General features: G+C 34.2%; 1 protein-coding gene across 11 annotated transcripts in view; it reads left to right on the forward strand.

Moving 5' to 3' along the window:
- The window catches only part of LOC101891519 (proton channel OtopLc), a 153,406-nt gene that overhangs the window by 122,545 nt on the left and 18,110 nt on the right, over positions 1 to 12,751 (forward strand). For 6 of the 11 annotated variants that reach the window (XM_011292651.3, XM_011292652.3, XM_011292654.3 and 3 more), the window contains 3 exons: positions 6,099 to 6,283; positions 8,246 to 8,394; positions 9,278 to 9,334. In XM_011292651.3, coding sequence (XP_011290953.1) covers positions 6,099 to 6,283; positions 8,246 to 8,394; positions 9,278 to 9,334 — 391 coding nt within the window. The remainder of the gene's footprint in view (positions 1 to 6,098; positions 6,284 to 8,245; positions 8,395 to 9,277; positions 9,335 to 12,751) is intronic. The other 5 variants (XM_011292655.3, XM_059122018.1, XM_059122020.1 and 2 more) reach the window with 1 other exon arrangement.

Genomic DNA, 12,751 nt, shown 5'->3' on the forward strand with positions numbered 1-12,751 from the left:
AAAAGACACCCATGCACACATACACACAAACACAAACACACTCAACGGAATAAAGGAAATACCATGTTTTTTGTGGCTATAAAAGAAAATGTTGTTCATCATGACCCACTAACCAAGCAATTGCATTAGTTTAAACATATGGCTAATCTCAGAGGCCTAGATGTCTTTTTTCTTATTTTTTTTTTTGAAATGAAATGCACAAGAACTACAGCTTTGGGCAAAATCCAAATGTCTACAGATTTGAGTTTGTTATTTATTTTTAGTTGAAACACACACATACACATTTAGGAATTGTCCTTTGAGGGAAATTGCATTTTATTAGGTTGCAAAGGTTGTCTAGGCTTATTTTTATTTATTTATTTATTTAAGTTGAGGTTTGGAATTTGGGTAAGCTACAGCAATACATGTATGGCATGAATATGTTGGAGCGAAACATTTTCATGGTTTGACATTTAGAGTACTAATCAATGTAAAAACCAGTAAAGAAAGTCTTAAAATCGGGCGGAGCAGACTTTATGATACCCTACACCACTTTGCTAATTCAGTAGAGCTCCACGTAACAATTAAAAGTTTTTATGGGAGAACTCAATCATACACGCTATGATAATAATTATAATTTAAAGTTCAAAGGACTAAATATGCCGAAGCATTTGTATCTTTAAAATTCGGACTTGTATTGCCCATTTGATATATATGGAAGCTATATCCAAATTTGAACCGATCTTGATAAAATTTGGCAAAGATATTTCTGAGCTGTATTTCATATATTTCCCTAAATATCGTTGTTATGTAGTCCATATAACGGCTGCGGAGGACTAAAATAACAAATCGGATGAACAATATATATTAGAGCTATAGCTATATCTGAACCGATTTTCAAAATTTGGCATACTAGATTCTAGACTCAATTCGGTCGTAAGTGCCAAATTTCATACCATTTGGGCAAATATTAGAGGTTTGGTGCGCAATAAAAGGTAAATCGGACGAAGTTATATATGGCAGATATATCCAAACCCGAACCGATCTCGATACAATTTAGCAAAGGTAATTCTGAGCTGTATTTGATATATTTCCCCAAATATTGTTGTTACAGAGTGCTGCGGAGGACTAAAATAACAAATCGGAAGTACAATATATATGGGAGCTATAGCTATATCTGAACCGATTTCGATCAAATTTGGCATGCTTATTTTCAGGCCTAATTTGGTTGTATGTGCAAAATTCCATACAATTCGGGCTGATAATACACGTTTGGTGCACAATAAAAGGCAAATCGGACAAAGATATATATGGGAGCTATATCTAAATTTTCGTTCGTCCTTGGGCCAAACAAATGATTTGTGCAAAATTTCATTTGGATCGGGTAATAAATGCGAACTGTACTTTGTTCACAAAAATACATGGACAGACGCACGTACGGACGGACGGTCAGACGGACGGACGGACATGCATAAATCGACTCAGAATGTGATTCTATGCAGAACATCAAAAGGAACTATAGATCTACCTCGTTTCATTATGCACAAAGACATATAACCCCGACCACCTTGTGGTGTAGGGTATAAAAAATAGATCACATGCTCCACCGGCGTTAAAAACGGATATTTTAATTATTTTCTGGTTACCAAGAATTTCTTCCTAATAAAATTTCAATAATTTCTGAACGTTTCAATTTTTATTTCATTAAAATCAGTTTTGTAATTGTTGAGGCAAATAGAGTCAAACTCCAACTTTTAATTTTCTTCTTAAATGTTGCTGGGTAATGAAAAAAAAACAGAGTTGACAAAAATTTAAATTTGAATGAATTCGTATCCAGTGGTCCCAAGCTCAAAAATAAAAATTGTTTGCCTTTTATGTTCATTTAACATGAAATAATACCGTATTTTGACTCGAAGTAACCTAAAATCGATTTTTGGCCACGTCGGTGTGGCTGTCATATTATATTTAATAAATAAAAAAAAAATTCTTATGAAAATCTGGCTTTCAAATCTTATAGCAATTGCATTTATTTACTAAAAAAATATATGAAAATAATTTCACACCGCCAGTTACAATAAGTGTGCTATAAATAGCTGCAAAATAGAAACAACATATTCCAGTGCACTTTTCGTATGTTTTCCACTGCACTGTTCTACAAAAATAAAACAATATCTGAGGTAATGGGTTCGAATTTGTCAAAGATATTGTTGTAAAGTATTAAAAATATTTTGGCCTATGCTTTCGCAGACTTAAACTTTATTAAACATTTTTCACGATGATTTTCAAATATCAGATAAATGTTATTATGATGTTCAAAACTTCAAGCTAAATTAAATTGCAATGCACTGAAAACACGAAAAATCAATTTTCAGCTGCTTCGCTTAGAAAGTGTTGTTAAAACATAACAAGTACAAAAGCAGCTAAGTTCGACCGGGCCGAACTTTTTTTACCCTCCACCATAAGGAAGGAACTTAAATAATTTCCAAAAAAAATCCGTCGAAAAATACCGCTCAAATAAAACCCATTATATGGGGGCTATACAATGACGTGGTGCTGGATAAGTAATTTTCTGTCATAGGCTGTAGTAATGATTCCGAACTTCGAATACGAAATTCAAAACAATTTCGGTGAATAATGTCGCTAATATCGTCGACATACCGAATAAAGGGAGGTACAGTTGTATGGGGGATATACTAAGACGAGGACCTGACAATATACTAAGACGTGGACTAGACAATTTTCAGTCATAGGTTGTAATACCCACTACGATATGAGCGAACGCAATTTAACGCAATTCCGGTGAATAATGATGCGAAAAATATGGATGATACTCTTAATTTCCTTCCAGGGAGTAAAGTACTCAGAGAGAACTTCTTGTATGGATTTTCAGACTATTCTAATGACAAATGTGGCTAAAATTATAAAATATGGTGGCAATACGATATAGTGGACCCATATAGGAAATTCTCTTTCAGGGGGTAAAGTACTCACAGAGAACTCCTTGTGTAGAATTTCAGACAATTCCATTTAAAAATGTGACTAAAATCATCAAAATACCGAATATACACATACATAATATGGGGGATAGTACCATAATATGGGGGATATACGATATCTTGGATCTATTTAGACAATTCTCTTCCAGGGAGTGAGGTACCCACAAGGAACTCCTTGTATAGAATTTCAGACAATTCCATTGAAAAATTTGGCTACAATCATTAAAATACCAAATATATATTGAACGAATAGATATATGGGAGCTATATCTCAATTTTGACAGATTATCACCAATTTCAATAGAATTCGTCCTTGGGCCAAACAAATATTACAAATTACTTTGTTTACAAAAATACATGGATGGACGGACGGATATCCGTAAATAAACTCAGACTGTGATTATATGTAGAACATAAAAGGGAACTATGGGTTTATCTCGCTTCCTTCTCTGCATTACAAACAAATGCGCAATGACATAATACCCTAACCATAATGAGGTGTAGGGTACAAAGAGAAAAAATACCACAGACTATTACAAAAAAAAAAAATATTTTTTTTTACTTCTTTTTACCCAATTTTTCTAAATTTTTTCTTTAATTCCGAATTTGAAAGAATTCTGGTAAAAATTGTCGCTAAAATATTGGTGGGCGCCATTATATGTGGGCTATACGAAGATGTGGACCTGTATGGACAATTTCCTATCACAAGAGATAGTACCCATTACGAACTCTGTAAGGATATTAATTTTACTTTTTACTTGTTTGTAAGGATATTTACCTCATATTGGGAACACAAACTGCCTCTTACTGCAAAGTTGATTTTATATTGTGAGTAAAACACCCAAAACATCTTAAAACTGTTGGTACATTTAAATGGTACCTATGTATTTTATAATTGACCTACATGGCAAATTGTCAATACCAAAAGTTATACGAACCTAAAATACTTTTGAGTGAAATCTTGTCCACCTGCTTAATTCCGTTCGAAGCTAGAATTATTTCCACGGACTGACATCGTTAAATCTACACAGAATCTTAAGCTGATAAAGAATATATGTACCTTGTGGGTCTAAAATTCTTATTTCGAGGAATAACAAACTTAATATACCATCCACACTGTGGTGAAAGGTATAAAATCCAAGACGTTAGATCTTGAATATTCCTTAAAATATTACATGTAGGGCTTTACAATTGCATGGTTGGTTGTGATGGAATACTTCTTCGGTATAAAATGATAAAGAAATATAAGAATAATTTTGTACATATATGATATTCGAAGCTAAGAACTACACAGATAGTCCCTTTGGCCAATACGAAGTCTAGGATTTTTCAAGATGCAGGCGCTTTCAAGGGGAGATATTAAGATGAATAAATTTGACAGAAATGTGATATACGAAATTAAGTTCAACATAGACAGCTGATTTTAACAAAATTAGAGGCTTAATGACCAGAAAAAGTAAGCCAGTATGTCTCTTTATAATGTTTCACCAAATTTCAGTAAAAGTGGTGGAATCTGCAAAGCCTGATGTAGTAATAAAATAGTCCTACTTTTACAATTTTTTCAAAATTTTGTCCAATTGCGGGGGAGCACAAAAAGATTTGATCAAAAAACGTAATTTTTACACTCATCCGAATACTGGAATTGTATTTGAAGAAAATTGAAGAAATTCAAAGATATATAGAACTGTGTTGGCATGTTTGTTCGGGATACCGTAGCATTTTGTTATTTTAAAATAGTTAGGCTTAGTCCCATTTTGGCATGTTTGTTCGGGATACCATAGCCTTTTGTTATTGTAAAATAGTTAGGCTTAGTCCCATTTTTGTCGTTTTTATTTAAAAATGTTTACCAGAGGGTTAGGCAGGAAATACCTAGGTTTCGGAAAGAGCCACTAATCCTCATCAGTTCCCTTGTTTTTTTTTTCTGGGACATTTTCCCCAGGAGTTATTTTACATAAAAATAACTCCTATGACAAAAAACCTATTTTTACATAAGTGACGAGATCGTAAGCTCAATGGAAGAGGAATCAAATATTTTAATTAAACTAAAATTCTTCAAGAAATTCGTCTAAATCTTACAACTGCACTTATAAACATTTTTTAAAATAACTCCTGGGGAGAATATCCCAGACAAAAAACATGGGAACTGATGAGGATTGGTGAAAAGTTTAGACTTAATAGTGGAATCTGTTCCCTTTATACATACCCTGGCCAAATTGACTCCGAATGCTCTTAAACAGATTTTATCCCAAAAGACGAAGAAGAAAGGGTCAGCACATTTTGTCTTCAAAAATTGATATGCAGCACATGTGGGCCAACAATTGATTATTTTGAAGACATATAAAATTGTTGCAGTCCAGTGTTATGTTGTGGTGGCGCTAAACGAATTTGGCTACAAAACCAAAAAACAAAACAGCAAAGCATAAAAAGCCAATAAATCTAAATACACGTTTTCCGTTTGCAGTCGTCTGTGGAAATTAGTTTTCTCGCACACTTCTGAGTGTTCTGATTTACAAGAGGTTGAGGTCGGCATAAATTTGGGGGAAACCAATTTTCTTTAGCAAAATGAAAATCATTTCATAATCAGAACAAAAATACTCCAAAAAATCCAATAATAAAACAATGTACGTGAATATTCGAAAATAAAACAACAAGCAAACAAAATTAGCATGTGTAACACGCTGAGTATTTTTTTTTCTAGCTTTTAACTTGGCAATAAATTTGTTTAAAGCACTTTACACATTATTTACTTTAGACATTGTTGGAAATTTAAATTTTGTGTAATTTTATTTTACAATGAAATAATATTTTTTTTATTCAATGTAGTGATGATTTTGTGTTCACTTAATCGACAAGCATTTTATTGCAGCCTGAAGAAGTGTCAGTGGTGTTGTGCATGTGTGTTGAATCTGCAAAATCGTATTCAGATTCAGTGAACACCAAATAAATATTGCGCTGTCTTTGCTGCCACAAACATGTGGATAGACAGATTATTTTTTTCGATTTTCAATTTTAATTTTTTTCTTCTTTTGATATAAAACACAATTCTACCATGTTTGCTGTGATTGAATTTCTGTCTGATGTATTTTTGTCTTCTTCTTCTTTGTCTCCGTTTATCATTTGTAGGACATCGCTGTTCATTGTTACCAGCTTGGTTTATGCCATCATATTGATTGTCGTTTGCATCGCTTACGTTATAAGCGATGTGACAACACATCGTCTACCAGTGCTGTACTACGAGAGCTTCTTTACGTATTTGTATGGTGTCAGCATACTCTTCCTACTCTATGTCTTCTGTTTTCTGTTACAGGGTGAGTACAAATGAACTTTACATATTTGAATTTTGTATGCCAATATATCTAAGTGGACTTCTATGATAAGACCTATAGGACTTCTATGAGAAGACCTATATGACTTCTATAAAAGGCCTATAGTACTTCTATGAGAAAACCTACAGGACTTCTATGAGAAGACCTATATAACTTCTATGAGAAGACATATAGGACTTCTATGAGAAGAGCTATGGGCGCCTCTATGAGAAGAGCTATAGGCTCTACTATAAGAAGAGCTATAGGCTCTTCTATAAGAAGGCCTATAGGCTCTTCTATAAGAAGAGCTATAGGCTCTTCTATAAGAAGAGTTATAGGCTCTTCTATAAGAAGAGCTATAGGCTCTTCTATAAGAAGAGTTATAGGCTCTTCTATGAGAAGAGCTATAGGCTCTTCTCTGAGACGAGCTATAGGCTCTTCTCTGAGACGAGCTATAGGCTCTTCTCTGAGACGAGCTATAGGCTCTTCTATGAGACAAGCAATAGGCTCTTCTCTGAGACAAGCAATAGGCTCTTCTATGAGACAAGCAATAGTCTCTTCTATGAGATGAGCTATAGCTCTTCTATGAGATGAGCTATAGCTCTTCTATGAGATGAGCTATAGCTCTTCTATGAGATGAGCTATAGCTCTTCTATGAGATGAGCTATAGCTCTTCTATGAGATGAGCTATAGCTCTTCTATGAGATGAGCTATAGCTCTTCTATGAGATGAGCTATAGCTCTTCTATGAGATGAGCTATAGCTCTTCTATGAGATGAGCTATAGCTCTTCTATGAGATGAGCTATAGCTCTTCTATGAGATGAGCTATAGCTCTTCTATGAGAAGATCTATAGCTCTTCTATGAGATGAGCTATACCTCTTCTATGAGATGAGCTATACCTCTTCTATGAGAAGACCTATAGCTATTCTATGAGATGAGCTATAGCTCTTCTATGAGATGAGCTATAGCTCTTCTATGAGATGAGCTATAGCTCTTCTATGAGATGAGCTATAGCTCTTCTATGAGATGAGCTATAGCTCTTCTATGAGATGAGCTATAGCTCTTCTTTGAGATGAGCTATAGCTCTTCTTTGAGATGAGCTATAGCTCTTCTATGAGATGGGCTATAGCTCTTCTATTAGATGAGCTATAGCTCTTCTATTAGATGAGCTATAGCTCTTCTATTAGATGAGCTATAGCTCTTCTATTAGATGAGCTATAGCTTTTCTATTAGATGAGCTATAGCTCTTCTATGAGAAGAGCTATAGCTCTTCTATGAGAAGAGCTATAGGCTCTTCTATGAGAAGAGCTATAGGCTCTTCTATGAGAAGAGCTATAGGCTCTTCTATGAGAAGAGCTATAGGCTCTTCTATGAGAAGAGCTATAGGCTCTTCTATGAGAAGAGCTATAGGCTCTTCTATGAGAAGAGCTATAGGCTCTTCTATGAGAAGAGCTATAGGCTCTTCTATGAGAAGAGCTATAGGCTCTTCTATGAGAAGAGCTATAGGCTCTTCTATGAGAAGAGCTATAGGCTCTTCTATGACAAGAGCTATAGGCTCTTCTATGAGAAAAGCAATAGGCTCTTCTATGAGAAGACCTATAGCTCTTCTATGAGAAGTCATATAGCTCTTCTATGAGAAGACCTATAGCTCTTCTATGAGAAGACCTATAGCTCTTCTATGAGAAGACCTATAGCTCTTCTATGAGAAGACCTATAGGACTTCTCTGAGAAGACCTCAGGCTCTTCTCTGAGAAGAAATCAAGCTCTTCTATTAGAAGACCTCAGGCTTTTCTATGAGAAGACCTCAGGCTCTTCTATGAGAAGACCTATGGGCTCTTCTTTAAGAAGATCTATAGACTCTTCTATAAGAAGAGACCAATAGGCCCTTCTTTAAGAAATCATAATGATCTTTTATGATAAGATATATTTCTAATATATTTCAACTCATTTTTTTTCCTCCACAGAAAGTTCCTGTTGCAATGGCGGCAACAATCAACCGAAATCTCCTAAGAAAGAAAAGAAATCTAAAAAGAGCAAGGAAAAGGATCCAGCCGATTCGAAAGATGCGAAAGGTACCAAGGATTCCGGCAAGAGTAAAGCCAGTCCTTATCAGGTTAGTACAGCTTGCATTCAAAACATTAGTAAAAAGTCTCTCAATCATCTGAATAATTTTAAACATTTTTTCAACATTTCTCTTTCGTTTTGTAAAGTACAAATGAAAAAAAAAACATTGTAATTTAAAACTGAGAACAAAAAAACAAACTTTCCTTTTCAATTTGTTTCGTTTTGTTGTGTCTACATCTCTAATTAGTAACTTATACCTATTTCATACTCTACAACTTTGTTGATAATAATAATAATGATTTGTTTTTGTTGTTTCCTTGTTGTTATTTTTTTTATTAATACTATTGTTGTTGTTATTTTCTTTACTTTCAATTCAACATCGGCTAATAATGATGTTGTCGCTTTGTTTCTATTCGCATCATCCCGTAAATACTCCTTCATCCCGTAAAACCAATCAACCACACGCACACACACAAATACCCAAATCAACATGTAAACAACAACAACTACACAACTCTCCAAACCAAATGAAACTGAACGAACAACCAAACGGACCGACCAACCAAAACCAACCATCCATCCAAACAACAAAATCAAAATAAAAACTCAACTGAATGTCGTTGTTGTACTATCGTATTGTTGTTGTCGTTGTAACCACCCTACTCAACTCCTTGAAACTTTTTACAATCCTGTTTGCTGTCCTTTGTCATGTTTCGTGCGGTGTGTCGGTGTATGGTGTGGTGGTCATAAAAATAACTTTGACATTTTGTTTGGTCCGCAAAAACGCCAACTAACTAATAAATCCGTGCTTAAACGTCCGTGACAAAAATCTATGCAAAATTATCTTAATATGCTAACTAAACCATTTGATAACGACAACAAACAAACACACTCAACCACACACCTGTACACTCACACACGCACATAAACAGGAACGTTATCCTGTTAAGAAACGTGATTTGGTCAGACAAACTTTATTATCACAACAGGTAAACATTAATTTTATTTTCTCTAAACTCACTCACTATACACATATTAATGTATATAGAGGTATATATGTGTGTGTATCTAACTAACTTACTAATACACTGACAAAAAAAAAGAATGTGTATGAATTTGTAGATTTGAAATAAATATTTGTGTATGTATCATTTGGTGCGGTAAACAGAATGGATGTAAGTTATCTGAAAACTTGATTGGAAGAAGTTCACTGTCAACATTTCAATGTGCTATTATACGTTTAAATTTTGTCATACCGAAAAAAAAAATTGGATAGATGTCAAGTACGAAAAAAAAAATGCTTTCAGTCCATTAAAAATCTTTTTCACCATAATTTTGGGAGTGGGAATAGTTTGAATTCGGTATGTCCCGCACTGCGTACGGCTCTGACAGAGGCTTCAGATCGAAATCTGGTTCAAGACATTTAGAATCGATCGAGTCTATTTGTATGGCTTCGTTTAGGTCAAACTTTAATATTACAATTTAGTCCGAATTTGAAGATGGCAAAAATCGTCTAACTCTTTTCTTCCAGAAATGGTCAGCCATTTTTAAATATCTAATAGATAGACTTAATTCAGACTCTAAAATAAGCAAGATAGGTCAATTTCTCATAATATCCCCTCACACAGGATTAAAGTTTTGAATAAAAATATGAAATAAATCAGATATTATCTTCCACTTCCAAAGGTGATATGTAACAAGTAAAAAAGCAGTAAGTTCGACCGGGCAGAAATTTAAATACCCTCCACCATTTAGAACAAATTTGAAAAATTTCGAAGAAAAAAGTAAGTAAAGGCTATAGACGAGCGGGGCCGACCATGTGATACCCTACAACTAAAATATGTTAGAAGCCCCGTCGATTGTCAATTGGCTTCTATTGTGTGATCAGGAAATTTTTTCGGTTTTTGGTTTATTTGAACCCCTAAATATTTTGCTATCACTTCCAAATGCAAGAGGCCCCTCTCTATCTCCAAATTTAGACTCATCTATATGATTTGCTTGTCTACGATGTTTGGCTATATTCGTCAACGAAAGCAGTATAAAAAGCCAGAAGTTCGCCCTTTGTGTATTGGTCCATTCTACTCGCTGTCCTAAACTCTAACTTCATGCGAGATTTCGTGTCCTTTGGTTTCTACTTGTGACCATTCTTACGGAAAATCAGAAACATTTTTAGTTGTTGGTCCATTTCAACCCCTAAAAATATAGCGGATATCTTGAAAACGAATAGGCCTAGGCTTTCTAAGCCTAATTTTCATGAGGATCGGATGATAATTACAATCTGTATATAATAACCCCAACCTGTGTTGTAAGGTGAAAAAATATTACATTAATATTATGAGTCAAAATGAAAAAATTGCATGCGATAAAAAATATGAAAAAATTAAATATGTCAAAAAATACTACACAATCTATATTAACATCATTATTGGCACATTTAAGAGGGCATTCCGAATTGACAAAATATGTTAAAATCGGTCCAGCCAAATAACCAAGTAACAATGCTGTATAGTGGATGATATGACTTCGATAAGGATTACATTAAAAAATATTTATGGGAGCAATATATATACCGGACCGAGTTTCAACAAATTGTAAAATTCGGTTGAATATGAAAAAATCTATTCAATTTCGGCTGATATTACATGATATGGTAAGCAATACATGATATGGTGAGCAACCCTGTATGAAATATTTGTTGTGGAGTGCATAGTACGCAAGTGAGGGATTAAAAACCAAATCAGATGAAACATATAGCTATAGTTATTTCTAAACCGCTTTTCACCAAATTTGAAGTTTCTAAAATGAATTCAGTCGGAATGGCCAAAATTCAGTCCATTTGGGCTGACATTAACCCTTTGGAGCAGCTATATCCTAATCTGATCCGATCTCGTTAAAATTTTACAGATGTATCTTTGTGCTCCATAAGTTATCTGGTACCAAATATCATTCTTGTGGATTGCATATTACGCGTGTTAGGGATTTTAAGGCCTACATCGAATGAAACATATATACGGGATGTATAGCTATATCTGAACTGATTTTCAAAATTTATGCACTTGATTCTAGACTGAATTCGGTCTGTTGTTGGCCATTTGGTGCACAATTAACCCGAAATAGGTTGAAGATATTTGGAAGCTATATCAAAAATTTGGAGCAATTCTCACCAATTTCATTAGGTTTCGTCCTTGGGCCAAACAATTATTGTTTTGGAAGATTTCATCTCAATTATTATTTACACTCAATTTGCGGTCCATTTGACCTGCTAAATATAACTCAAGGGTCGTCCAAAAGGCTATACTTCTACGCTGTCCTAAACCCTAACCTCATGCAAAATTTCGTGTCGATTGGTTTTTAATTGTGACCTGCAGAGCCACTGTAAGATCAGAAAATTTAAAAATTAATTTTTGGCTCATTTGAAACCCTAATAATACATCTTGAAAAACAACGGGCTGTAATTCTGACCCTAACTCTATCCCCATGCAAAATTTCTTCAGAATCGGACGACTTGAATATAATACTCCCAAAACATAGTGATGTAAGGTGAAAAAATATTACCAAACGAAAAATTCAATATTGTAAGTCAAATATATAAAAATCTCATGCGATAAATAATATGACAAAAAATAAAAAATATAAAAAATATTCACTTTTTTATTGTTATTTTTTCAAGCGATTTTCTTAAATTTGATCTTTTTTGGACATTCAGAATTTGTGAGAATTGTCAAAATCCGACCAGCCGTTCTTGAATTATAAGTGGTTTAACTAACATCCCCCCTTCATTGATATATGAAATTATGTATATTTTGCTATATCTTAGGTATGAGCATCCATGGGACGGTCAGAAGTGAAATTGTGATTTCGCCAGAATTAAAAATATTCGCGGTTTAGTGGCAAATTTCGATTTTCTTTAAACTCTAGCCTCATGCTAAATTCCGCGTTGATTGGTCTATAATTGCGACCTGTAGAACAAGTGCAAAATTACTGTTTTTATCCAATTCAAAGCCTAAATTTTATGCGATAATATCCATGCATAGTTAGATCAAATCAGCTTGGCGAGATAGGAAGATCCATATATAGTTTCCTGTGTTGGGAACCAATATTTCGAGGTAATACATAATTTTTGGTCCAATCAAACGTATAATAATCCCAACACATAGTGTTGTAGGGTATAAATATTAGTATTTGGAAAGTTTGCCAAGCTGGGAGAATCCTTTCTTGTTCTATAATCTAAATTAATTTCAGTGAAAATTTTCAGCTTTTGACCAATACTATTCATCTCTTATATAAGTTTGACATTATTATTATTACGATGCACCAGGCTTGCACCAAATCCGACAATCTCTTCAAGAGTTATCGTGCGCATTCAGCGAACCAGCTAGACAGACGGACTTTGATCAAGTTTCTCT

Source organism: Musca domestica, unplaced genomic scaffold (genome assembly GCF_030504385.1).
Source record: "Musca domestica strain aabys unplaced genomic scaffold, Musca_domestica.polishedcontigs.V.1.1 2, whole genome shotgun sequence".
Taxonomy (NCBI): Eukaryota; Metazoa; Arthropoda; class Insecta; order Diptera; family Muscidae; genus Musca; species Musca domestica.